This window comes from Ornithorhynchus anatinus, chromosome 17 (assembly GCF_004115215.2).
Source record: "Ornithorhynchus anatinus isolate Pmale09 chromosome 17, mOrnAna1.pri.v4, whole genome shotgun sequence".
Lineage (NCBI taxonomy): Eukaryota > Metazoa > Chordata > Mammalia > Monotremata > Ornithorhynchidae > Ornithorhynchus > Ornithorhynchus anatinus.
This window is the reverse complement of record NC_041744.1, coordinates 33,162,396-33,189,949: the sequence shown is the minus strand read 5'-3', so window position 1 is coordinate 33,189,949 and position 27,554 is coordinate 33,162,396. Positions and strand designations below refer to the sequence as shown.

General features: G+C 43.1%; 1 protein-coding gene across 1 annotated transcript; it reads right to left on the bottom strand.

Moving 5' to 3' along the window:
* Positions 1 to 794: 794 nt before the first annotated feature.
* On the bottom strand, positions 795 to 26,349 carry LOC100089612 (adhesion G-protein coupled receptor G7-like). The gene is made up of 15 exons (XM_029081652.2): positions 26,251 to 26,349; positions 24,586 to 24,690; positions 21,524 to 21,645; positions 20,332 to 20,481; positions 19,075 to 19,163; positions 18,162 to 18,304; positions 16,779 to 16,883; positions 15,143 to 15,303; positions 12,958 to 13,113; positions 11,631 to 11,743; positions 8,240 to 8,595; positions 5,939 to 6,026; positions 5,198 to 5,374; positions 2,868 to 3,024; positions 795 to 2,044 (listed from the first exon to the last, which is right to left on the bottom strand). The coding sequence occupies exons 3-15, from the start codon at positions 21,596 to 21,598 to the stop codon at positions 1,790 to 1,792; spliced, it is 2,025 nt and encodes a 674-aa protein (XP_028937485.1). The 5' UTR covers positions 21,599 to 21,645; positions 24,586 to 24,690; positions 26,251 to 26,349; the 3' UTR covers positions 795 to 1,789.
* Positions 26,350 to 27,554: the final 1,205 nt, after the last annotated feature.

The window sequence follows — 27,554 nt, the reverse complement described above, 5'->3', positions numbered from 1 at the left end:
GCCTGGCTTTCGGGTCAAAAGAGAAGCAGAAAGGCATGACAGAGACAAGTCCTGAGTCCACACCGGAATCCGAATCTGTTCCTTCAAAACCTTGCCTTCTAGCCAAGAAACCGTGGACCAATTTCCTTCCCACCCAGAATACTAAACCATTTTGGTATGGTAACCATTGTACAGATGAGGAAACTGAAGCCAGGAGAAGTTAAGTGAATTGTTCAAGATCACAAGGCAGGCAGGTCGCAGAGCCAACATCAGAACCAGGCCTGTGCTCTTACCACTTGAAGAAAAAAATCCCCCATATACCGGCATATACCATTCATCCTCAGAAATATATGCATACACAAACAGAAACACTTACACAGTTCTTGCTGTATAGCGCGCCATCTGATCCCTCTTTCCTTTTGTAGCTTTTTCCTTTTGCCCTTCTTTGTTTTCAGCCTGTGGTGTTTACTTTTGGAAAGTGCTGGTCAAGTGTTAGGTGCCTTGATTTCTGAGGTACATTCATAACCTACTTCTTCCATCTCTCTGAACAGAGAAAACAGACTTCTGAAAATCCACCAAGGGCCCTTAGGGGAAAATGGCAACTCTTTCTGTGCCTGCCATCCATTTGCTGATTCTTCATGTAACTTCGAAGGTAGTAGGAAAGGAGGTTCAACAGTTTCAACACTAATCAATGTTCCAGCTTTAGAAAATCAACTAAGGATCTAAATTTAGAAAGCATTTCCATCTATGGGTATATACCACTACCAATATCTTAAATATGTGTTTCTTTTTACCAGAATATATACAATGTGTTCCAGTGTGTTGCAAACATTTTATTGGGAATAAATCAAATGTAAAAACAACATGAAGCACAAACTCTATGATAGCAATCAAGCTGAGGAGTGCCTGCTGAAAGCAGTTTTGCTCTGAGAGGAAACTCCTGGTCATTGTTGTTCCATAAAAGGGTTTGGCTAAGGTGCTTTCTTTGATTACCAATGACTAAATAGGCTACATCGATGTTTTTCTTAAAATCAGCTATCGTGTCCAGTTGGGAACACCAGAGGGTGGCCACAGAGACTTCTTTAAGTTGGATTTACTTTATGGCTAGTGGTCATCGCCTCACCAAATTTATCCAACATGATCGTAAAGGAAACGAATCTCCTCGCTTAAAGTGGTAGTAGTGAACTCGGCTATGAGAGGGGGAAGTGGAAGAGAGCAGGGTAGTTGAGAGGAAAGGTAGAAAGTGATAGAGGTGGGGATGGAGTGGGAGGATGGGAGGAGTGAGGCTGACAGGCAGGGAAGGTTGAATTCCGATAGTTCAGCTCTGTTAGAGCCCAGACAAATGAGGGTGTGGGAAATCCACTCTGATTGGCTTTAGCTAAAGCAGACTGACCTGGTCCCAGGTGGGAATATGGTTTAGCCTAGGGAGTGTTTGGGGCATCCTTGGAGCTGCCGTGGGCTTGGGCCAAACCAGTTCTCCACAGACTACATCAGTCTGGCCAACACTTAAAGTTAAGTTAGGAAGAGACCAGCCTCAGATATGTCCAACAGTCAAACAGTGTAACTCATCACGGTGAACTCTGAGTCATTTCTTCACGGGCAGCTCACAGCGACCACTTACAAACTGTCTTGACCATGTTCACGCTGACTGAACCGTGCACTGAATATGGCTGGAACTACACTTCGTTTCGACAGAAAATTACAACCCCGAGCAGCAAGAGAGCTGCTTGAAGAGATGGGGAGGAATTATATCATTTCAAGATGATTTGTGTCTAGATAAGAATATATGACAAAATCCAATTTTACAACTTTATCTAGTTGAGAAACTTTGGTTACTTTCAGTCAGGTTCACCTCCTCTGTGGAAGGTTCAAACATTCTAAAGTGTTCTTTTCTTGCTGGAAATGGTTTGAGCATATTATACATCTTCACATGCAGAGGAATTGGGTTATCTCTTGACATTGACCTCAGCTTTGCAGTAGATTCAGACATTGACTTGAACAGTTCAGATGCTTTGTCCTGGAATATTTTGGTTCGAACAGCGTAGAAAATAAAAATTTGCAAACCCTGTAAGATTGAATGAAAGCTCCAAGTTGTATCAAAGAGATTTAAAGGCAAATTTCCTCCCTCCCTCCCTTCCCCACAGATTTCTAGCTGTTGTATCCCTGGGACATGGTACAGTGCTCTGCATACATCATCTGTTGATGATGAAGATGATAACATCTCACATACTGTCAAAGTTCTACCCAGAGATAAGGGTGCTGGGTTTTAGATGAACCTTGAAGGGGCAAAAATGGGAAAGTCACTGGTTGGCACTAAGGACTAATAAAGTATAAGATTATATAGGGAAGCAGTGTTGCCTATTGGCAAGAGTACTGTGCTCTGTTCACAACAGGTGCCAGTAAATACAACTGATTGACGTGAGTGGGTCTAGCTGAGAAACCTGATATATGTCCTCTACTCCCTTTTAGATTATGCAAATGTACAGATTGGTCCTTGCTGGTTTGTTTCAACTTCCTTTTTGCTGGCTCTGTTTTCTATTCTGCTTCCTACTAATATGAATGGAGTATATCTGTGGGTCCTTGTAGCTTCCCTTTCCCTTCATCAGCCATCTATCTGGGAGAAGAGGAGTGCCTGGATTTTCCCTTGCCAACCATTCACCTGTTCCTTAGCCCTGTTCTCTCTCTCCATATCCAAAGAATGATAGGTGAATCAGAAACCCTCTAACAAACCGAAAGACAGACAGGGAGGGATATAAACTTCTATAAGGCTTGGGTCAGATGTTCATTTTGGGTGGCTTCCTAAGTGGAACAGAAGATAAAGTCTGGAATGATAACCACTACCTTTGAAATCAAGAATTTCTCATCTCTGAGCCCATTTTACACTGTACCTGGGTGCTGTTTAAAAAGCAAAATGCAAAGCTGAAGATATACTGCATGTTTTTATCACCCAGCATCATCAAGTAACCTAGGATCCAAGTCAATCCAAAAACCACAGCAATTGATAATGTACTTAGAGTCTTCTTCATGGCTGAAATCTTTTTGTTTCTGGGTGAGGAAAAACAAAAAAAAGAAAGTTAATGATACAGATTTCATTTTTTATTACCTTCATCGGAATTATTAAATAGTATTTATATTGGCCTTCAGAAGAAATATGCTCATCATGGGCTAGTGCAGGAAAAAGTTGGAGGCAGGGAGACCATGGCAGAGGGTGATACAATAATTAGTTGGCATCTGATGAGTGCCTGGAACAAGGTGATACCGTTTGGATGGAGAGGAATGAGTAGAGCCGGGATATGATCTGGAGGAAAACCTAACAGAATTAGAAGCAACATACTGAATGAACATGGAAGAGGATGAGTAGTCAAGGAATCTACCAAAATTGTGGTCTTCAGAGACAGGGATGGTGGTGATGTAGTCCATTGGGTTGGGAAAGTTGGATGGAGAAGTGGATTTTGGAGGGAAGATGAGGAGTGCAGGTTTAGACATTAAGTGTCAGTGCCCATGGAACATCTATGTGGATGTATTCTAGAGGCAAGAGGAAATGTAAGATTGTATAGAAGGGGAGAGGCAGGCTTATTACACTGGAAGTGGATATTCAAGGTTGTTGAGCCCCCCTAGGACCACATGGAAGGTTATATTACATTTCCTATGAAATGCAGTAAATATATTCAAATAATTCCCAGCCCCCCTAAATGTTTCCAAACATGTTATAATATGTGAATGTACTTAGCCATACACCTAATTGGAAAAATCTCCAACATAGTAAGCTTAATTCTAGAGTGAGGAGACCATCTTTTTTAAGATTTACATCAGGCTCAGCATTCCTCTAGATGAGGGGTCAGCAAACTTTTTGTGCAGAAGAGATTAAAAAAAAAACAAACCAAGCTTGAAGCAGTTGTTACGCAAGGGGAGAGAGTGAGAGGGTGGCATGCTAGAGAGGGGAAGAGTAGAGAAGCAAGTGGCTAGCCAACAGAACTGTATGGGCAGCTTGTGGAGAGGGAGGAAAAAGAGCGAGAGCAGCTCCAACTTGCCCTGCCATCAGTTGAGGATGATGTGAACCCCACCGATTCTCGCTCTGGGCAGCCACACACCAAGTCCTCAGCCAGCAGGTTGTGATACCCCCTAGCCCGGGGACTGATGGGATTCGACCCCCATTTTCCTCACCAGATGGCAGAGCAAACCAGAGCTACTTCTGCCTCTTTCTGCTCTCTCCACATACCACCCACGCAGGCAACATTTCTCCTTCCTTGATGGCAGCTTCTACTCTTCCCCTGTTCCCTGGTGCACTCTCCACACAGTACAGTGCATGGTATGTTCAAGTACTATTTCTTGAGAACTAGCTAAATCAACCTTCTAACAGAAGCCCTCTGCAGTTTGTGACAGGGGGCCTAGAATGCCTTCAACCCACCTCTCTCTCTCACACACACACACACACACTCTCTCTCTTTCTCACTCTACATTTGGGACTTGGGTGCAGATTCAGTCACATAGTCCTATAGTAGAGCTGAATGAGATTATGAACAGGTAGTAGTGTCCCAATCAACTGACTTCAGCCCTGTGCCTCAGTATCAATGCCTTCTGAAGCAATTTTGAAACCAATCAGAAAACCGTCTTGCCAGCAGCCACATAGGCCACTTGAATAGTAGTGCTCCTGAATGCCTGTTGTCTAGGCCACTGTTTGATAAACAAATACCCATGATTTTCAGCGGTTTGAAATGGAAACTCTTTGAATTCCCCCAGTAAATGCTACTGCTAACCTTGCATTTCTCTGAGGGTTTCTTTGGTCTGTTTTATTTTTTATTTTATTTAAGTGCTTACCTCGTTTCAGGCACTGTACTAAGTGCTAGGATAGATAAAAACTAAACAGGTTGGACACAGTCCATGTCCCACTTGGGGTTCACAGCCTTAATTTCCATTTTACAGATGAGCTAACTGAGGCGCAGAGAAATGACCTGCCCAAGACATGTGGCAGAGCCAGGATTAAAACCCAGGTCCTCTGACCCCCAGCCCATGCTCTTTCCCCCAGGCTATGCTGCTTCCCTATTGGTATCACTCTTATTTTAGAATAGTCACAGCTAAGTTCAGACCAGATTTATTGAGGTTTGGTGTCTCAAACAAGGCAGTACCATTGTAGCGTGGAAGGTTTTTCCCACACTCTCTCCCCCCATGACAGAGCCTAAATTCAGGGAATGAATCTAATCCTGGCAGTCTCTCTTACTTTGTCAGGTTCTGGTTTTCCTTCCAGAGTACATTGACTGTGATGATGATAAAGATGACAGCATTACTGATGAGGATGAGGGTCACAGGAACAATGAATGACCACAGCATTGGGTTCCTTATTCCAAGACGATTACTTTCTTCTGGAGGCCCATCCTCTGAACCGGCAAGCCAGCAGCTATAGGAGAGGGGAAGCCCATGTCAACCGACTGAGTCACACTCATTGCTGTCATTGCTTCCCTGCATCACTAAGACCATCTTGTTCACCACAGACTGTAAGACTGCCTAAAGGATCATCATGCTCTTTTTGGCCTTTTCATCTGACTTGTTTCTTTCACTGCCATGAATGCAGAATTCTTTAGAGGGCTTAATTTCCACATGTGTTTTGCACTTCCCTGAGTCTCAGGTATTTCATTCAGTTGTATTTATTGAGTCCTTACTGTGTGCAGAGCACTCTACTAAGAGCTTGGGTATTTCTGATCAACAGAATTGCTAGGAACCTTGACAAAAGAATCAGTCATGTGGCTTAACCTGAAATCAATCAATGGTATTTATTGAGTACTTACCATGGGCAAGGCACTATATTAAGCACTGAGGAGAGTACAAAATAACCACCAATAGGTCACCAGGATGGCAAGAAGTTCTACTCCTAAGCTCTAAAAGTTTCAGGATTCTGGTTCCATTGTCCCATTACTTATAAGGATAGAGATTCAATGAAAGGTGAATTAATGTATTGACTTACAGTTCTTCTTTCCTATACCACAAGGCTCCCCCATTATTACCGCTGTAGGCAACTCCCAGTGTGATGGCCACCACAACAGCTGGAGCTCCTGTTCGATAGAGAGCCATATTAGTAACTTGTAAAGACCAGGGTTGGTTGTAAAAACCAAATCGGGGCCAATTCAAGTGATCAGAATGGCCAATCCTCCCAACGTTTTAAATGTCTCCACTAATTTTCCCATTATTTCTCTGGGTGGGTGGGGGAGGGTAGTAGCTGATTACTGCTTGACAACAAATTGTCAAAAAATCAAACACACAGTATCAAGCTTGATGTTTAAAAATATAAAGATGGAACATGGAAAACATGGATATGCTATTCTCTGAATCCCTGAGAAGCAGCGTGGTCTACTAGGCAGAGAACAGACCTGGGGTCAGAAAGACCTGGTTTCTAATCCTGGCTCTGACACCTGTCTGCTATGTGACCTTGAGCAAGTCACAGTGAGTTTACAGTCTACAGGGGGAGACAGACCTTAATATAAATAAATTAGGAAATGGGAGAGATTAGACTTGGGCTAGGGTTTGTAGCAGGGTTTGGTTTAGACTTTAGCACAGGAGTTCCATTAGGGATAGAGACAGTGATATAGTCTGATGATAGGTTTGGCTGGGATTGGGGGTTTTGAGGATTATCAGACATCTCAATCCCTAAACCATTAGTTACTTGGTTATTGACAGCTTACACCGTACAAAGTTTAAATTTACACTACTCTTAAATTTAAGGCTGGAAGTCTACAGAAAAACAATCTCTTGGTGCCCTAATTTATTTAAATTATTTTTGTAAGAATTCATTTTTCTTTTCTTTTAAACATATGCCTTTAAGGATAGTTTGCTCTTTAATGCTTATCCTAGAATTCCATAAAATAAATTTGAAGCCAGAGATCATTTGATTTCACAACTTACACGATATGACTCCTACTTCTGTTTCTTCTGTTTTCCATGCAATTAATCTAAGTTTTTTAATGAAAGTGAGTGACCTCAAACAAGATTACAGATCTTGCATACTGTTATAAATGCTCTGTTCATTGTGCAAATCTTGTGCAAGATTCTCAGATTATAATAATAGCAATATCTGGGTATATAGACACCATAAAGGGTTATAATTTGTATTTCAATCGTATTTATTGAGTGCTTACTATGTGCTCTTTACTAAGTGCTTGGGAGAGTAAAGTATAACAAAATCCCTGCCCACATGGGGCTCCCAGCTTTAAACCCCATTTTCCAGATGAGGTAACAGGAATAGAGAAGTTAAGTGACTTGCCCAAGGTCACATAAGTGGCAAGGCAGGATTAGAACCCAGGTCCTCTGACTCCCAGGCCCGTACTTTTTTCTACTAGGCCTTTTAGGTATTAGTATATAGGTGGGTGAAGGCTTATTTTCCTGAATACTGTAAGTTCTCAAAAGTAAGAATCTGCACAAGGGCAGAAGAATTCACCAGATGACTTATCTTGGATCCCTAAGTCTGAGGTGCAAAAGTCTTTGATTTTATGATATTTATACAAATTCCAATAATACTAATGATAATTATCGTACTTGTCAAGCACTTGCTAAGTGCCAAGCATTGGGGTAGATATATGTTTTTTTAATTGTGTGGATGAATTTATGGTATCTGAAAATGTTAACATCAACATTCATGATGACTAATCAGAAATCTATATACTTGCCATTTTAAACAGTATGAAGAAAAAGAAAAAAAGCTCTTTGACCCTGTTTGGTAGAAAGAGAGCTACAGAAACACAAGATAATTGCAATTACCCATTGTATGAGAGGTACACAAAGCACCTGAATGTTATAGTTTCTTGGGGCAGTCTCATAAAGTAGGTGAGTGAGCAAAGCAAGTGGAGAGCAGCATGCCTACAGGATAAAGCACAGGCCTGGGAGTCAGAAAAAATGGAGTCTAATCCCAACTCTGCATTTGTCTATGTGACTTTGGGCATATCAATTTCACTGTACCTCAGTTATCTCATTCGTAAAATGGGAATTAAGACTGTGAGCCATATTGTGGTATAGTGGAGAGAGCACAGTCCGGGGAGTCAGAATGACCTGGGTTCCAATTCCAGCTCCGCCACTTGTCTGCTGTGTGACTTTGAGCAACTCATTTAACTTTTCTGTGCTTCAGTTACCTCATCTGTTAAATGGGATTAAAACTGTGAAACTCTGTGGGACATGGACTGTGTCCTACCTGATTATCTTGTGTCTACCCCAACACTAAGTACAGTGCCTAGCACATAGTAAGCATTTAACAAATACCATAAAAAAGCATACTTACCCCATCCAACAAGAGACAAGATTAGAGTGAAGTGGGAGGGGAGAGGCTTTATGGCTCTAAGCAGGAGAAAGTACAGTTGCACAGCATTGAGTCCAGTCCACGTAAATGTGACCAGCAGAAAATAGTGCAAAAAGGCAGCTATTACTGTGCAAACAGCATTTTCGGGAGTTTGTACTACATCCTGTGTCTCATTACAGTGTTTGTTTCTGTAAATGGATCCATCCATATTATTATCCTCAGTTTTATTTTCATTTTTGTTTGAGTTTTCTATTCCGCTGACAAAGAGCAAGTTGAAAATCAGCATAGATGTGCAGAGGCTCACAAATACCCAGGTTACAGAGGTCTTCCTGGTTTTCCTGTCAAGAGAAAACCACCAGGAAGCAGTGAGGGAAATAAACACACCGTCAAGAAAGGGGAACATGTTTACTGTCTCTCGCCAGCTTCTTCATTTAAAAGAAAAAATATGTAAGTGCTTATTACTTGCCAGGTAGTGTACTAAGCACGGATATAGATACAAGCTAATCAGTTTGGAAAGAGTCCCTGTCCTACATGGGGCTCTCAGTCTCAATCTCCATTTTACAGATGAGGGAACTGAGGCACAGAGAAGTTAAGTGACTTGATAAGGTCAGACAGCAGACAGGTGGTGAAGTCAGGTCCTCTGACTCCCAGGTCCGTGCTTCCTTGGCTCTGTCCGAGCCTTAGGCATGATAAAAATGTCCAGTAGGTTTTTCTCTGTCCCAAACCTTCTTGAACTCTCAACTACCTTCGACATTACGGACCAACTCCCTCCTCTTATAAATGCTATTAAATCTTGGCTTTACTGATACAATACTAAGCTGGTTCTCTACCAACATCTCTGTTTACCCCTAACTCTAGATGTCACCAAAGGCTCTGTTCTAGGTCCCCTACTCTTCCACCAGTGTCTCAGAAAGCTCATCCACTCACTCCATGGTATCTGTTGCCTTCCCTTCCATCACCATGGGCCCCTGCTCCTGACATCCCCTGTGTGCACCAGATCGGGGACAAAAGCTGTTGCCATGGGCTCTCGGCATCTCCCGCAGTGGATAGCCAGCACACCTCCACACTCCTCTCTTCCACACCATCAGGGAGACTCCATCCCATCGTGCCTTCCACCACCCCGGCAAGATAGAGAAAAGACACCCCAGGAGGGGCCCTCCTCAAAACGCTGGGAAGACAGGTGGCGGTCACAGTGGGTTCTGTGGCCGTGGGTGTATCCTAAACTCTGATGCCAAGGAGACTTGGGGCTCATTATTTATTTATTTATTTATGTCGCTCTCGCCCCCTAGACTGTGAGGTCACTGTGAGCAGGGAACATGTCTGTTTGTTATCTTGTACTCTCCCAAGTGCTTAGTAGAGTGAATGGAATACAACTGCATTGAATGACTGAATGAATGGAATGAAACAAATTCTGCTCTTCTACCCACAGTGTCTCCCAGCACTTTGTACAGTGCTCTGCACCCAGTAAGTAATTAATAAATACTATTACTACTGCTACATGGCTTCAGCTATCACCTCTACACAGGTGACTCCCAAATTTTCCTCTTCAGACCCACCCTCTAATCTAATGAACCACCCTCGTAACTCCTCTTGCCTCTTGAACAGCTCAGTCAATCACATTTATTGAGCAATCGCATTGCGCTGAGCACCATACTAAGTGCTTAAGAGAGTATAACAGAACAATATAACACACATTCCCTGCCCACAAAAAGCTTACAGTCTAGACGGGTAGACAATTATATAAATCAATTAGACATGTACATAAGTGCTGTGGGGCCGAGGGTAGGTGGGTGGTGAATAAAGGGAGCAAATCAGGGTGACACAGAAGGGAGTGGGAAAAGAGAAAATGAGGGCTTAGTCAGGAAAGACCTATTGGAGAAGATGTGCCTTCAGTAAGGCTTTGAAGGTGGGGAGTGGAATTGTCAGTCGGATATGAAAAGGGAGGGTGTTCCAAGCCAAAAGCAGGACATGGGTGAGACATCAGTATTGAGATAGATGAGATGGAGGTACAGTGATCAGGTTGGCATTAGAAGAGCGAAGTGTGTGGGTTGGGTTGTGGTAGGAGAGTAGTGAGGTGAGGTAGGAGGGGGCAAGTTGACTGAGTGCTTTAAAGCCGACGGTGAGGAGTTTCTATTTGATGTGGAGGTGGATGTACAACCACTGGAGGTTCTTGAGGAGTGGGGAAGCGTGGACTGAACAGTTTTGTAGAAAAATGATCTGCACAGCAGAGTGAAGTATGGACTGGAGTGGGGAGAGACAGGAGACAGGGAGGTCATCGAGAAGGCTGACACAGTAATCACGGTAATGTAGGATAAGTGCTTGGATTAACATGGTAGCAATTTGGATGGAGAGGAAAGGACAGGTTTTAGCGATGTTGAGAAGGTTGAAAGGTGCATCAGTCTACAGATTAGTTTGGAGAGGGGGGCAGGCTAGTGAGCCCAGTTTAGTTTGGAGGAGGGGGGCAAGAAGAGTTGGGGATCCAGAACAGATATTTAGGAGAGCCCCACCGTTAAGGGTAATTAGAAATAGGCAGAGAACCAGCTTAGTACTGCACTTAGTATTGCAAAGCTGAGGTCTATAGAATTTTAAAAAGAGGACAGAGTCAATCCATAATGTCAAAGGCAGTTGAGAGTTATGTGGGTTCTATTCTTGGCTCTGCTGAATACTTGCTGTGTGAGCTTGGGCATGTCATTTAACTTCTCTGTGCCTCAGTTCTCCTGTTGTCTTTCCTACTTAGACCGTGAGTCCCAGACAGTACAGGGACAGTGTCCAACCTACTTCACTTATGTCTACCCCAGCACTTAGAACAATGTTTGACACATAGTAAGCAGTTAACAAATACCATAAAGAGAAAGTTCAAGAAGGATTAGGACAGAGAAGAACCCACTGGACATGGCTAACAGGCTCATTTGCTGTTCCCAACAGGGAACTCCCCCATTATAACTGTTAGGCTTTCCATTTATTAAGCACCTACACTGTATTGGGTTCAATACAATAAATCATTTATTGAGTGCTGATTTGTGCAGAGCACTGTGCTATTCAGAACAGGTAAAGACATGAACCGTGCCTTCAGGGTCACCCCCACCACCTAATAAGAGGCACAGAGACCCAGACCTATTGAAACACCATTATAAATGTTCTTTTTCTGTAAAACTGTACGTGAATGAAGTGATTTGCCACAAGTGAATTTATTTTGATGATTGAGAGGCTGAATAAAGGCTTTTTTGCAGCCATTGCTATTTAACTCATTATGAACTCCACTCTAAGGTGATTTTATCTAATTTTTCAACACAACTGCAGAAGGGAATCTATTCAGAATGGATCAGAGTAGTACATTAGCTCATGAATTGTGCTTGTTTTCCCTCCTCCTTACCTGGTGGCGACTTGGAATAAGATTGTCAAGATCAGGCTGCAAATGGACAGTCCACTACCAATTTTAGACAGTGTATCCAGAGATTTAAAGTACTCGTATCTCTTCTTGAAATTCTGGAAGATAATGCATCATTTTAAAATGTGATCTTAGGGATTTTTCCCCCCTCAGTATTTCATCTCCATTCACAGAACAGAAAGTCGATCAATCAGTCAATTCTTCTACCTTCCTTCTCAATTTGCCCTTATCCAGAATCGAACTCTCTTCTTCCTGTTAGTTCCACTCCACAGTCCATGAACTTGGCTCACTGAATCTGTTGACTGTCCTGCAGGTAGACGCCGTCAGACAAATGCCAACCAGCCTCCGAAGAGATCTCCGCAGTCCTAGCTTAGCCCAGTTCTGTTGACTCTGAAGCTTTAGATTGGATACGGCCAGAAGACTAGTGTAGGGGAACGATTTTGCTTTCTTCAGAAGCAAAGCCCTAGAGACTAGACTAGTTCCACAAGACCTCTGGAACACTTTTATCCCTACGGAAAGAGGTTAGGCCTCGGTCCACTCTGGGGATACAAGTGACTAGGCCATGGAGCGGAGGAGCCATTCAGGAATTAAAGACCCTCCAGAGAGTCTTTAGATCCCAGGAGGGGATCCCTGTAACCTTGGAGAACAGGAATGGCTTAGAACCATTCTGAACCTCTCGAGAGTTCAGTGCCAGACTGATCTCAATAGAAGCCAAGGAGTTTAGATCACCTATGTGGTTTAGCTAGCAAAGCAATCTTTGAAAGCTCCTGAGCAGCCAGCAGATTTAATGAGCCAAGCTTACTGACTCCATGGGTTCTGTTGAGATCACTCAATCAGTGGAATTACTTAACACTTACTGTGTGCAGAGCACTGTACTAAGTGCTTGGGAGAATATAATGCAGAATTGATATACATAATCCCTGCCAACAAGGAATTTAGAGTCTTGGGGAAGCTTACAGTTTAGTGTCTTTACAGTTTAGAGTGACTTCACAGTCTAGAAAGGGCTTACAGTATAGAGGGGGCTTACACTCACCGAGAAAGGTGCCCAGAGCTGCCTTCCTCTCTGGAAAACTTTTAAGAGAAGTTGCATCTTCTGCATGTTAGGGCCATGTGACCAAGTGGGGAAAAAGAAACAAACCCTCCGTTTGACATCCAGTGGGCAGGGATTCCTTGAAAAAGGTTTATCTGAACACTGACTATCACACACTGGGGATTACAAAGGGCAGGGAGAAACAAAGACTTTGGCCAAATATAAGAGAGGAAGAGATCCAAAGAACAGAATGAACATTGTGTCATTTAAGAAAATTCCTACCATCAACACAGCGAAGTTGGTAGTGTGGTTACAATAACACTTCAGGAATCCCGTGGTACACGACTGCTTTACACAGCCTCTAGTATCCCATGAGTTCGTTGTCAAGTTCCAAAAGACACAGGTATAATGATGTAGCTGAAAACTCACATTATTGAACTGTGAAATGGAAACCCAGAGACAAAAACTAGAGTGATTATTGGCAGCAGCCTGTTGGAGCACCTGCTGCGTGCAGAGAACTGTACCTAGGACTTGAGAGAGGACAACAGTTAGAAGACATGGTCCCTGTCTTCAAAGAGCTTATGGTCTAATGGGGAGACAGACAAAATAATTTTCAGATAGGAATGAGAGAAAGGAAAGATGTGTATGTGAACAAGTGAGTGCTTAAACTGTAGTGCAAGTCAGTCAATCAGTACAAAGCTACTTTGGGGGATTGTGAGTGCCTAAATGTTGAGTCGTTGCCCATTAACCTCCAGATCAAAAAACTCCTCACCATTGGCTTTAAAGCACTCAATTACCTTGCCCCCTCCTCCTCACCTGGCCTCTCTCCTACTATAACCCAGCCCACACAATTTGTTCCTCTAATGCTAACCTTTTCACTGTACCTTGATCTCATCTATCTCACGCCTACCCCTAGCCCATATCCTGTCTCTGGCCTGGAACGCCCACCCTCCTCATATCCGACAATTACTCTCCCCCACTTCAAGTCCATATTGAAGGCACATCTCCTCCAAGAAGCCTTCCCTGACAAAGCCCTCCTTTCCTCTTCTCCCACTCCCTTCTGCATCGCCCTGACTTGCTCCCCGCTCCCAGCCCCACAGCATTTATGTACATATCTATATTTTATTTCATTATATTAACATCTGTCTCCCCCTCTAGACTGCTGTAAGGTTGCTGAGGTCAGGCAATATGTCTGCAGCAACATATCTATTATTATACTGTACTCTCCCAAGTGCTTAGTTCAGTGCTCTGCATGCAGTAAGGGCTCAATAAATATGACTGAATAAACTCCATAACTACCAAGAAGTAAAATCTGATTAATCTGAGGCTCCCAATCCCAGGGTGGTGATAGGGCAGGGGCTCAGCCTTCCTGGCTAATGCACTAGGCCAGCATGGCCTAGTGGAAAGACCACAGGCTCGAGAACCAGAGGACTGGGTTCCAGTCCTGGGTCCACCATTTGCCCCATTTGCCTCCTGTGTGACCTTGGGCAGGTCACTTCTGTGCTCCAGTTTCCTCATCTGTAAATCGGGGATTCAATACCTGTCCTCCCGTCTACTTAAACTGAAAGCCCTATGTGGGACAGGTTCTGTGTCCAACCTGATTAATTTGCATTCAGCCCACCACTTAGAACAGTGCTTGACACAGTAAGTGCTTAATATATATCATGATTATTAATCACTGTCAATGGATTCTGCAAAGGTTTATAGCTCTACTAGTCCACTGATGAAATAGCCTCAGGAGATTCACTTTAGGCTTTTGTCTTGAAAAGTTTGGTAACTATCCTACAGGCTTTTCACTGTTAATAATTGGGACACAACAATCAACTCTTAATTGGTTGATTAACCAGTGTGTGGGTTAACAGGCTCCCCTGCTTCTCTGTCTCCTTTCTCTCACTGTCTGTCTTTTGTCCCTGCGCTGCCCAAAGTTGAAAATGAAGGAGAAGAGAAACTCAAGTGAGTTGAGTTCATTTCTCTAATTGGCTAACTAAGGTCTGAATGAAGGTTGAAAGTAATGGTGAGATTGAGGTTTTTGCATTCCCTTTGGTTTTAATTATCCTTTATTGTCTTGTCTTATGCTGTCGAGTCACCTCTGACCCATAGCGATGCTATGGACACATCTCTACCAGAATGTCCCACTCCATTTGCAGTCGTTCCAATAGTGGATCCAGAGTTTTCTTGGTAAAAATATGGAAGTGGTTTACCACTGCCTCCTTCTGGACAGTAAACTTGCAAGTCTCCTCGACTCTCTCCCTTGCCGCTGCTGCCCAGCACAGGCGAGTTTTGACTTGTAGCAGATTGCCTTCCACTTGCTAGGAATGGACTGGGTAGGCCTCTGCTTGGCTCTGCCTCCCATAGTCGAGACTGGTAGAGTCCTAGAAACTCTCCAGGTGCGACCCTGAGAGGGGTGTCCTCTACTACATACTAGATATTAATGTACGATCAACCAGTTACCTTCCTTAATACTCACTTGTGGTTTGATGAGCATTTCAACAGTCGCATTTAGAGTACCACCTGTGGCTGATATAACTCTTTTGACGTAATTTAGCTCTTTGGGGAGCATGCTTGCATGGAAAAGTTTGTCATTTTCATATACAACAAAACCGACTTTTGGGCTCCCGCTTTTATTTCCTGGGGACAAAAATTAAGATAGCATTAACTTTATTAACCTTAGAAACAAGCATGAGACCACCTCCGTGGTTTTTTTGAAATTTTAGTAGAATAGAATAGTGATCGCTGGCTTTTTATTGCTTAATTCATTTCCTCAACACATGAAACACTCACATAATTAGCCAGAATATAAACTACTTCTGTTCACCTTTTTCATATAAACCAATAATAAGAGTCTCTTTTTCCCCTTTTGTCTGTATTAGAGAGTTTGCTATTATGTACTTGGCAATGAAAGGACACTGGTCGTCTCCCTCCCTTCTCAACCCCGTAAATTTTTCTCAAGATTCTTCCTGGATTACACAATGGCTTTAAGTCAGTTCATCTAAGGTATTTCTTCAACAACCACTGCAGTAAAGTGCTGTAGGGGCTTACCAAGGAAGACCAAGCCACAGTCCCTGACCTCAAGGGCCTTAATATTACTGCAGAGAGAAAAGATAAGACAGAGACTGTGTCTGACCTGGTTGTAGTGCATCTACCCCAGTGGTTAGTACAATGCAAGGTACACAGTTAAGTGCTTAACAACTACCACAGTACTTATCATTATTATTAACAGTAAGCTCAGGAAGGGTTTAAATAAATCTATTGATGAGAGATTCATAACAGAGTACTGGGGAAAAATACAGGGATGTTATAGGAAAAATTAAAACGAAAGAAGACTCAAGAGGTATTTATACAGGGTTATTGGAAAGGAAACAATTGAGCTAGAGAGGCTAAATGATACATTCCTAATCATTAAGGTAACCAGATAAGTTCTTTTCCCTTAACCTAAAGGTCTCAGGCAGTAATATCCCTTAGGATATTACTTTAGACTAAATTGGCAGGCAAGATTCCCTCAGCCAAGGTGGTGGTGGTGCCAGTAGTGGCAAGAGTCTTTTTTTTTTTTTAATATTAAGAGAGATTATTTGTTAAGTGCTTACTATGTGTCAAACACTGCTCTAAATACCGGGGTAGATACAAGCTAATTAGGTTGGACACACTCTCTGTCCTGCACAGGGCTCACAGTCTAAATAGGAGGGAGAACAGGAGAACTGAGGCACAGAGAAGTTAAGTGACTTGCCCAAGATCACACAGCAAGCAATTGGTGGAGCCGGGATTAGAACGCAGGTCCTCTGGCTCCCAGGGCCATGCTCTTTCCACTAGGTCATGCTGCTGGACAGCCACTCCCTCTACTACTCCCGTCACCATCCTCCGCTACAGCTGATCAAGCCCTTACAGTCCACTGATAAGCATTTCTAGCACAGTGGGAAACATGACACTCGGAAACACAGCTAGTCTCAGGAAAGTTCTTCTTACCACAACGTTTCAGTGTTGAATCCCTTCCACAATACATTCCTCCATGTGAAAAGAGAAGCTCTCCCCTCTCCTTCAATAGACTTTGGGTTAATGATGCAACTGTGATCCTTCGGATGAATAAACAAAAGCACTCAATAACTTACCTGAACTGACATTGATTAATATCTGGAGCTCCACGTCGTCATTGGGAATGATTGAGTTTACGGTCGTATTGATAGATGTGTTTGGCAGAAAGCCGGTACCAGGCTCTGTGAGAAGAATATTTTATCAAAAGAATAAATAATTGAAGTGCAATTGAACTGGAGTCTTGAATTTCCACAGGGAAGCAGTGTGGCCTAGTAGAAAGAGCTTGAACCTGGGAGTAAGAGGACTGGGGTTCTAATCTCAGCTCCATCGCTTTACTGCTTTGTGAACTTGGGCAAGTCACTTAACTTCTCTGGTTCTCAGTTTTCTCATCTGTCAAATGGGGATTCCATCCTCCTCCCTCCTACTTAGAATGCAAGCTCCATGTGGTTCAGCGGCTGTATCCAACCTGATTATCATCTAACCCAGAGCTTAAACATTGCATGGTACATCGTAAGCACTTAAATACCATAATTATCATTATTATTATTATTATTATTATTATCACTAGCAGCACACATATGTAGTGCTAGAGATTGTTGGGTTTGCAAGTATTCAGGACATTGGAAATTACTCAGGAAAGATTTGGTTGGAGGAGGTGGAATTTTTGTTAGACTTTGAGCATGGGGAGAGTTGTAGCCTGTGACATTTGTGAGCAGTGGAAAGGGAAAGGAGTTCCAGTAGTACCACAAAATATTGAAGTTCATTGCATTTTTGCAACGTACAGGCTTACGCCAGGTTACAGTCTCCTCACGATATGTACAACGCTGGGATATCATCATCAATCAACAGTGGAATTTGTTGAGTGCTCACTGTGTGCAGAGCACTGTACTAAGCGCTTGGGAGAGTACAATACAACACACTTGGCAGATACGTTACCTCTTCCACAGCGAACTAACAGTCTAGAGGGGGAGCTTATCTGCTCTCACAGCTTCAACTACCACCTCTACTTGGGTGACTCCCAAATTTAACTTCCTAGCCCCAATTTCTCACCTCTGCAATTTCAAATCTCCTCTGCTTCAAGGACATCTTTTCGTGGATATACCAACTGGCATTTCAAGCCTCAACATGTCCAAAACTGAACTTATCTTCCCTCATAAATCCTCTCCTCCATCTAACTTTCCCACCATTGTTGACTACACTATATCCAAGCCATCTCTCAAGTCCACAACTTTGGCATTATCTCTTTCTTTCAACCTTCCTACTCAGTCTATCGCCAAGTCTTGTTGGCTCTTCCTTCACATCTTCAGAATCCTCCCCTCTCTCTCCATCCAAACACCACCACACTGGTCCAGGCACTTATAGTCCAACTTGAAAATTGCATGAGCCTCCTCCCAGAATTCCCTGGTTTTAATTCCACTATGCTGACCCCTATGTAAACACACAAATAATGTAAAACTTACCTTGCCGTACACTTAAAAGAACTGTTGAAATCTCAGTAGAGCCATTTTGGGATAAATTAACAGACTGAACAGCAATATTGGGCTCCACTATTGCTTCAGCTTTCCCCAGCTCCAAGGAATAGTTCTTCAGGCCCTCAAGCAGGCTATATTAAAAGAAGTTATGTCAATATGTCAATATTCTTATACTCTATCGTTTCCCCTTTCCATTTTAATCTCTGTCTCCTCCTGTAGATTCTAAACTCCTTGTGGACAGGATCGTGTCTACCAATTTAGTTGTATTGTACTTTCCTACGCGCTTAGCACAGTGCTCTGCACCCAGTAAGTGCTCAATAAATACCATCGATAGATTGATATTCTTCAGACTTGCCCCTTCTGAAATGATCTGATACAAATATTTCCATCCCTATGAGCTCTGCCAAATGACACTCCTACTGAAGAATCTCTGACAGTGATTTCATTGGGAGGCCCCAGGGTGCTGGGGCCTGCACAAAACAGTATATATATTTGATAAACATTTTTGTGGCTGTAGATTCTAAATGTTCAAGGAAGGTAATAATAATAATAATAGTATCTATTAAGTGCTTACTATGTCCAGGCACTGAACTAAACACTGGAGTGGATACTGGGTTGGACACAGTCCCTGTACCATGTGGGGCTCACAGTCTCAATCCCCAATTTACAGATGAGGTAACTGAGGCTCAGAGAAGTGAAGTGATTTGCCCATCATCACACAGCAGACAAGTGGCAGAGCTGGGATTAGAACCCATGACCTCCTGACGCCAGGCCTGTGGTCTATCCACTACACCATGCTGCTACTGCAATGTACTCTCCCAAGCGCTTACTACAGTGCGCTGCATGCAGTAAGCACTGAATAAATACCACTGACTGATTTCCAAACTGAAATTGTACTTACGCTGTGAAGTTTTCAATTGCAGATCTCTCAAGTGAGGTTTCACTGACACTTAGTAGCTGGCTCACTGTTTTCACTGCAGTTTCTTTGGCCTAAGAGAAAGGACAAACATTCAGGCTCAGAACAGAGTCTCCATTCCACTGATCAGCAGCAGCAATACTTGTATCAGCCACCATTATCATCAATTAGCATTCCCTGCACACCTGCGAAGAGCTAGATAAGGAAATGTATAGCTCAGCTCTCTCAGCTCCCCCTCTCTTCCGTATCACCCTGAGTCACTCCCTTTGCTCTTCCCCTTTCCCCTGGCCCCACAGCACTTATGTAATAATGTTGGTATTTGTTAAGCGCTTACTATGTGCAGAGCACTGTTCTAAGCCCTGGGGTAAACACAGGGGAATCAGGTTGTCCCACATGGGGCTCACAGTCTTAATCCCCATTTTACAGATGAGGGAACTGAGGCACAGAGAAGTTAAGTGACTTGCCCACAGTCACACAGCTGACAAGTGGCAGAGCTGGGATTCGAACTCACGAGCCCTGACTCCAAAGCCCGTGCTCTTTCCACTGCGCCACGCTGCTTCTCTATATATCTATAATTCTATTTATTTTGATGCCTGTTTATTTGCATCAAAACTCTCTCCCGTTCCACCCCAGCCCCGCCAGACTTTGAGACCGATATGGGCAGGGATTGTCTCAGTAAGCACCCAATAAATGACACTGAATGAATGAATGAAATGTTACAGAGTTTAGAGAAGACCACCTAAAGGAATTTTTAGTCTAGGGGTAAGCAGAGAGGCAATATGCTGCTGATAAACAATAATGGGAAATTTTGCTCTTCAGCTGGTAAAAGAGCAATAGATAGCAAAGGCAAAACACTGGTTCCTATCAGGTTAGATAACAGAAGAAGATTTTCTTTCCTCTAGGACAGGGGTTTGTTAGATTTGGCAAGGTCATTGGTGACCTTAGAGAGAGCAGTTTCAGTGGAGTGAAGAGGATGGAAACTAGATTATAGAAAGTCAAGAAGGGAGTTAGAGGAGATGAAGTGGAGATAGTGGATGTATAACAATCCATTAGAGGAGTTTGTCCTGGAAGGGGAGGAAGGAAATGGAATGACAGCAAATGGGGCAGTGGGATCCAAAAAAGGTATTTTTAGGATAGGAAAGATATAACCACTGAACAGATCAATTTGTGTGTGGAGGAGGAGGAGGAGGAGAAAGAAGAGAGGAAGGAGGAAGAGGAGTAAAGAAGCCTCATGAATCTCACCTCTGCTGTGGCATTTTGGGATGTATCAAACATCTGCTCCACAATTACAGTAGCACTTTTGACTTCTTCCGGAGTCAATTGAGATGGGTCAGAGGTTAGGATCTGAGCGTTACTGGAAATACTCTGAGACTGTTTTGTGAAGTTTTCCTTCTGTAAGGAAAGAAAAAGCCATAAAGATTTCACATGATTGTTTCTAGAGATTTCCTCCCATTACCTCACATTGTTGGCTGTCCGCTTGAGTCTTACCCTCTACTCCCTTTCTGATGGAATTTCTGCTCAGACCACTATTCTTGCCCTCCACAAATCCCCAAGGAGAGTGTTTACACTGGACACCGTACACTAGCTATTTTAACTTCAATCCCTGGAACTGGTATCTTGACTAAAAGCTAGACTGTGAGCTTATTGTGGACAGGGATTCTCATTCTTTATTGCTGTATTGTACTTTCCCAAGCACTTACTACAGTGCTCTGCACCCAGTTAGTGCTTAATAAATATGATTGAATGAATGAATGGACATTACTGCTCTCTCAGGGGTCAGGCCTACCCATCTAGAATTAAGAGGTGATTTGGCAGTTTCATCAATGTTCAGAGTCCCCAAGATTCCCTTTAAGAGTTCATTTAGTCAGCTGGCTATCCCAGGAAAACTACCTGAAAAATTGTCCATTTCTTTGTTTTACACTGTGCTCCTCCAGATGGTATTTCCTGACTTATCCCCACCTCCCTGAATATCTTGTATCTTGTACCCTAGTGCTTTGTACAGTGCCTGGCACATATTAAGCGCTTAACAAATACCATAAAAAAGTGATATGTTCAAGGTCACACAGCAGACAAGTGGCAGAGCTGGGATTAGAACCCAGATCTGTCTGATCTTTTAGAAATTGACAGCTCTTCCATTCCCTTTTTTAAACTGGTATTTGCTAAATGCTTAGTATTTGCCAGCCACTGTACTGAGCGGTAGGTGTGACTAATCAGGCTGGACATAATACATTTCCTAAAGGAGCTCACTGTTTCAATCCCCATTTTACAGATGAGGTAACTGAGGCACAGAGAAGTTGTGACTTGCCCAAGATCACTCAGCAGGCAAATGGCGGAGCCGAGATTAGAAGTCAGGTAGGTGCTTTTTCCACTAGGCCACACTGCTTCTCATTTCCTTTGATGCCTCCACTAGAGAATTTTCCCCTCCAGACAGTACCTTCAGTGACTCGATTTCCAGCAATGACAGATTCTGACTGCAGTCCAGTATCGAAACATTCCCTAATGTAAGCATTCCATTATTAGTGATGACACATGTCCGGATTGCCTTTGAGGTTCCCTCTACCATGAACAAAACATACAAAGAAAAATAAAATAAACCCAGAATTACCACCAGTACACGTTAAGCAGATACCCTTTGTATGCCTGATGGATAAAAATAAAATCTAGAAATCCCTTCCTCCAAGAAAGACCCAGGGAACCACTCTTTTATTCTGATCTATTAAGTTTTTTTAAATGGCACTTGTTAAGTGCTTACTCTGTGCCAGGCATTGTACTAAGCACTGGGGTAGATACAGGATAATCGGGATGGGCACAGTACATGTCCCACATGGGGCTCACAGTCTTAACCCCAATTTTACAGATGAAGAAACTGAGGCACGGAGAAGTGAAGTGACTTGTTCCAAGTCATATAACAGGCTCCTCTAGACTGTAAACTCGTTGTGGGAAGGAAATGTGTCTGTTTTTTATTGTATTGTACTTTCCCAAGTGCTTCGCATAGTGCTCTACACACGGTAAGCACTGAATAAATATAATTGAATGATTGAATAGACAAGTGGCAGAGCCGGGATTAGAACCTAGGCCCTTCAATCAATCAGTCAAATTTATTGAGCACTTACGTAGCACTGTACTAAGTATGTGGGAGAGTATTCATTAATTAAATTGTATTTATTGAGTGCTTACTGTGTGTAGAGCACTCTACTAAGTGCTTGGAAAATACAGTTGGGCAACAGATAGAGACAATCCCTACCCAACAACGAGCTCACATTGTAGAAGGGGCGAGACAGGCATCACTACCATCAAATTAGAAAAATAGAACCATAGATAAATGCACATCATTAATAAAATAAATAGAGCAATAAATATGTACAGATATATACAAATGCTGTGGGGAGGGGAAAGGAGTAGAGCAGAGGGAGGGAATAGGGGCAGTGGGGAGGGAAGGAGGAGCAGAGGGAAAGGGAGGGCTCAGTCTGGGAAGGCCTCCTGGAGGAGGTGAGCTCTCAGTAGGACTTTGAAGAGGAGAAGAGAGTTGGTTTGGCAGATATGAGGAGGGCATTCCAGGTCCGAAGTAGGACGTGGGCCAGGGGTCGGCGGAGAGAACGAGGCATAGTGTGGAGGTTAGCAGCAGAGGAGCGGAGTGTGCGGGCTGGGCTGTAGGAGGAGAGAAGGGACTACAATATAACAGAGTTGGTAGACACATTCCCTGTCCACAGGGTCCTTCTGACTCCCAGGCCTGTGCTCTGTCCACCAGGTCACGCTGCTTCTCAGCCGCTTCAGTTCTCCAGACAGTCGTAACTGGAGTTTCTTAATGCCTCTATGTTCCTCATTGGCTGGCAAAAGTACACGTGGACAACAAGCCGGTGGATTGGCACGACCTCATTGTTAATGATCCTCTTCGGCCATTTTGTCCTGAGCTTGGCTGGCAGGTGATGCCAGTGAAACTTTTCAAGAAGCTGGCTGTCTGCTGGGGTGTGCCCAGGACTCACAGCCGGAAACAAAGTTGGATACAAAGTACAACTCTTTGGGCCCTAATGGATTCCCATTACCCAGGGCCCAAAGTGATTCTGCTGAGGTAAAGTCTACTTATGGAGATAATGACAATTAGATATTTTGGGAATTCTGATTGTATTGCTCTCAAATCATTTATTGGCAGTCATAGGATTCACCCACCTGTGGATCCTAAACAATGTTACCTTGCCTGTTTCTTTCACTACTTTCACTACAATTTGATCCTTGCCCTTTGCAAGGGGCAGTGAAGAAGGCAGTTACATCTTGACAAAGGACATTCTACTTATGGTGGCGAGAGCCTTCTCAGTCTAAGCCCTCCTTTTCCTCTGCTCCCCCTTCCCTCCCCATTGCTCTGACTTGCTGCCTTTGCTCTAGCCCGCTCCCTGCCCCACAGCATTTGTGTATATATGTACATATTTAAAATAGTAATTCTATTAATTTTTATTAATGATGTGCATGTAGCTACAATTCTATTTATTTATAATGATGCTACTGATGCCCGTTTACTTGTTTTGATGTCTGTCTCCCCCATCTAGACTGTGAGCCTGTTATGGGCAGGGATTGTCTCCATTTGTTACTGCAGTATACTTTCCAAGTGCTTAGTACAGTGTTCTCCACACAGTAAGTGCTCAATAAATACGACTGAATGAATAAACTCCAGGGTTAAAATAATAATAATAATTATGCTATTTGTTAAGTGCTGACTATGTGCCAGGCACTGTACTAAGCGCTGGGCTGGATACAAGCAAATTGGGTTGGATACAGTCCCTGTCCCACATAGAGCTCACAGTCTTAATCTCCATTTCACAGATGAGGTAACTGAGGCCCAGCAATGAGGTCCCCAAAGTTCTGTGACCTTAAAGAGGGGGTCTTGGTTAAAAAAAAAAAGCCTTTGAAAGTACTTCATTGCTTTGTCTGAAATCTAAAACACTGGGGGAGGTTAGAACCTAAAATGCAATTTCCCGTGAGCATAATAGAAGGTGGTCAGAGCTTTCCTATATGTTCATCTTTGATGCCAGTATCAAAGGTCAACCCCTCCCAGAGTACCTGGCCGGCCCTCCTGGTAATCTTCATAGCTTTTGGTGACCAAGGAAGAGGAGTGGGGCTAATCCTATTAACTGCAGAGCAGAGAGGGTCTTAGAACTCCAAGATCATCTGGCAAGGACTTGGCAAAATGAAAAGCCCCTCAAAGACTGTCTTCCTAAGTGGAAAGACCATGGACATGGGAAGCAGAGGACCTAGGTTCTAATAACAGCTGTTGCATTTGTCTGCTGTGTGACCTGGGGCAAGTCAATTTAACAAGATAACAATTTAACTTCTCCATGCCTCAGTTACCTCGTCTGTAAAATGGGGATTAAATCCTCCTCCCCACAATTTAGATTGTAAACCCCATGTGGGACAGAGTGTGCCCAACCTGATTTTCTTGTGTATACCCCAGTGATTAGAACAGTGCTTAACATTAAAAAAAAAAAAAAAAAAGAAAACACATACCATTTGCTGTACCTTTCTCACAGATTTCATTGGAATAACCAGTGGTGCCTGCAGGAATTCTGGTAAAGTTGAACCCACTGTAAATGCTGCTCCTACAGAAATTAACTTGGCAAGAAGAAAATATTGTATTTCAAAAGGTAATCAACAAGTTGGTTAGTCAAGTGTATTTACTGAACACCTATTGAGTGCAGAGTGGGGTACTTGATGTTGTAGGCATCTGCCTTTTTAAAATGAAATCACCAGGACAGACAGGAAAGGGTGGTGTCCGGTTTCTGACCTGACTTCTAAGGTTGATGTGGTTGAGCTTTGCTATCATGCTTCATAGCCTGGCAGCAGACAGTGCTTTACTAATGTACTGTGCTTTGGATTTTCTACCTATCAAAGGAAATGTTGTGACCACCAGATTCACCCATCCAAAGAGTAAAAATTGCCAGGTAGAATGAACAAGGCTTCAATCAACTTGGCTCTCAATTGTTTGTAAGATCTTTTGTAACAATAGCTTGGATTCATTCAATACTTTAAAATCTCAGTCAGTGGGAAACATAAGAAAAAGTTTCAGTTCCGCCTAGTAGCATTAGGGGAAATTTCAGTTTCCATCCTGTTTAGATATTATTAGTATTATTATTATAATACCTGTGGTATTTAAGTGCTTATTTTGTGCCAAGCACTGTACTAAGCACTGGGGTAGATAGATACAGGATAATCGGGTCAAACATAGTCCCTGTCCCACATGGGGCTCGCAGTCTAAATTAGAGGGAGGAAGATTTAATTTTACAGATGAGGAAATTGAGGCTTAGAAAAGGTAAATGACTTGCCCAAGGTCACCCAGCAGACATGTGGCAGATCTGGGATTAGAACCCAGTTCCTCTATATTGTAAACTCACTGTGAGCAGGAAATGTGTCCACCAACTCTGTTGCATTGTACTCTCCTATTCACTGAGTACAGTGCTTTGCACAAAGTAAGCTCTAAATAAAAACAATTGATGGTGATGATGAGGTCTTCTGACTCCCAGGCCCCTGCTCTTTCCACTAGGCCATGCTGTTTCACTTCAAGATTACATCTTCAAGCTATGATTATAAATAACTGAAGTCACTGTATTACTGTTGGGTTCAAGCAGCAAGAACAATGCTATGCACATTTTAGGCACTCAGGAAATACTTGTTAATTAATGTTGTCTGGCCTTTCGTATTGTCCTTATTCAAGAACCCAGGAACTCCAGCCTCTCTGTAAATGACAGAGGGGAGATGTATATAGTTGGTGCTCAAACACGGTCAGCAAAAAAAAAAAAAAGCAATGGAGAAGCTAGCAGCTGGGAACTACTTTTGGGTCACATGAGTCAGCTGATCTAGAGTCCAAGCCACTAGGAGATGGATGTGGACTGTTGAGGGAAGATCTGTGCCACGGCCCACTTCTGTCCCTGCTTGAACCTCTTTGCCTCATTCAAGGAGCCACAAAGAGCCTGGCTGATATAGCAATACGAGCAGTGGAAGGGTAATCACAGCCACAGAGCAGTAGTAATAGTAGTAACACTATTTATTGAGTGCCCATTAGGTTGCAAGGGTTTGTAAGAGGAATGCAGGTTCAATTCCCTAGTTGTCCCCTCCCCCAACCAAGACTTGAGAACTGGGCCTTGAGGTGAAGGCCTAAAGAAGCTAAAAACTTACCTTTCTCACACCTTTCTCCTGCCCATCCATTTGGGCATTTGCATTTTTCTTTCTCCCAGGTCCCTCCATTCCGGCAGTACCAGTGAGGGTTATTGTCTTGATTTGCTGAGGAAACAATATTCCGAAGGGCAGTTTACAGAAATGCTAGTTTGCTTCTAGGTTCATTACTTTAAATATTCTATGTACAATAAATTAAAAAAAACACACCTTCATTTTTTGGCATTGGAGGAATGGAGAGAGGGGAAGGGCTGTATTAGCCCAGCTGGGAGTCACATCTGTCAGTGCCCCTGACTCTCCTCTCCAACCCTTCAACCTCAAACAGTCTCAAGTCTCCCCATCCAAAAAAAAAAGAGACTTTTCTGGATCCTACTGCACATTCCAGCCCCATTTCCCTTTTCCCATTTCTGTCCAAACTCCTTGATGGTAGCCAAGTATGCAACCTGAACACTTCTCCTCTGTCTTTCTTCCTGACCTGAAATTATTATATTGCAATAATAAGAATAATAATTGCAAAGTGCTTACTATGTACCAAGCATTGTATTAAACACTGGGATAGGTATAAGATAATCAGCTCCCACATGAGACTCACAGTTTAAATAGCAGGGAGAACAGATGAGAGAACTGAACCACACAGAAGTTATGTGACTTGCCCAAGGTCACAGAGCAGTGGTGGAGCTGGGAATAGAACCCAGGTCCTCTGACTCTCAGGCTGGGGCTCTTTCCACTAAGCCATGTTGCTTCCCTGGCTACTATGCTAAGACACAGCATTTTTGATACCATCTCTGCGTGTGGCTAGTCAATCTGATTTAATGACTGAATCTATCACGGGCTTAATTGACATTTAAAATATCAACCAATTAACAGTATTTACTGAATTCCTACTGGGTACATAGACCCATACTAGGCACTTTGAAGAGGACAGTAGAGTTCATAGGCATTGTCCCTATCCGCAAGCATCTTAGGGAAGACACATGGTAAAATAAATTACAGCTGGAAAGAACCAATAGAACATAAGCATTTATATTCATAGGTGCAACAGCAGGATGCGAGTACCCAAGTGCTTAGTTGGTACAGATGTGCTAAAGTCAGTAGGGCAGTGGCGGGGATATAATGTGAGGAAATCAGAAATTAATCTAGGATGGGATGTTATTTCAGAAGGGCTTTGAAAAGGGGAAGGACGGTGATCTTTCAGTTGTGGAGGGGACAGAGTTCCAGAAAGAAGGGAACGGTTGAGCATGAGGTTAGTGGCCAGAGAGAGGAGAACGAGCCACATTCAATACATTGGCTTCAGGGGAGTGGAGTGG

Coding starts and splice junctions, on each gene's coding strand:
- LOC100089612 (XM_029081652.2), bottom strand. CDS start 21,598: ATGCTTACATTAGGGAATGTTTCGATACTGGACTGCAGTCAGAATCTG. Junction 20,482..21,523: donor TGGAAATCGAGTCACTGAAG/GTACTGTCTGGA, acceptor CTTTCCTTACAG/AAGGAAAACTTCACAAAACA. Junction 3,025..5,197: donor GAAAACCAGAACCTGACAAA/GTAAGAGAGACT, acceptor TTCCTCACCCAG/AAACAAAAAGATTTCAGCCA.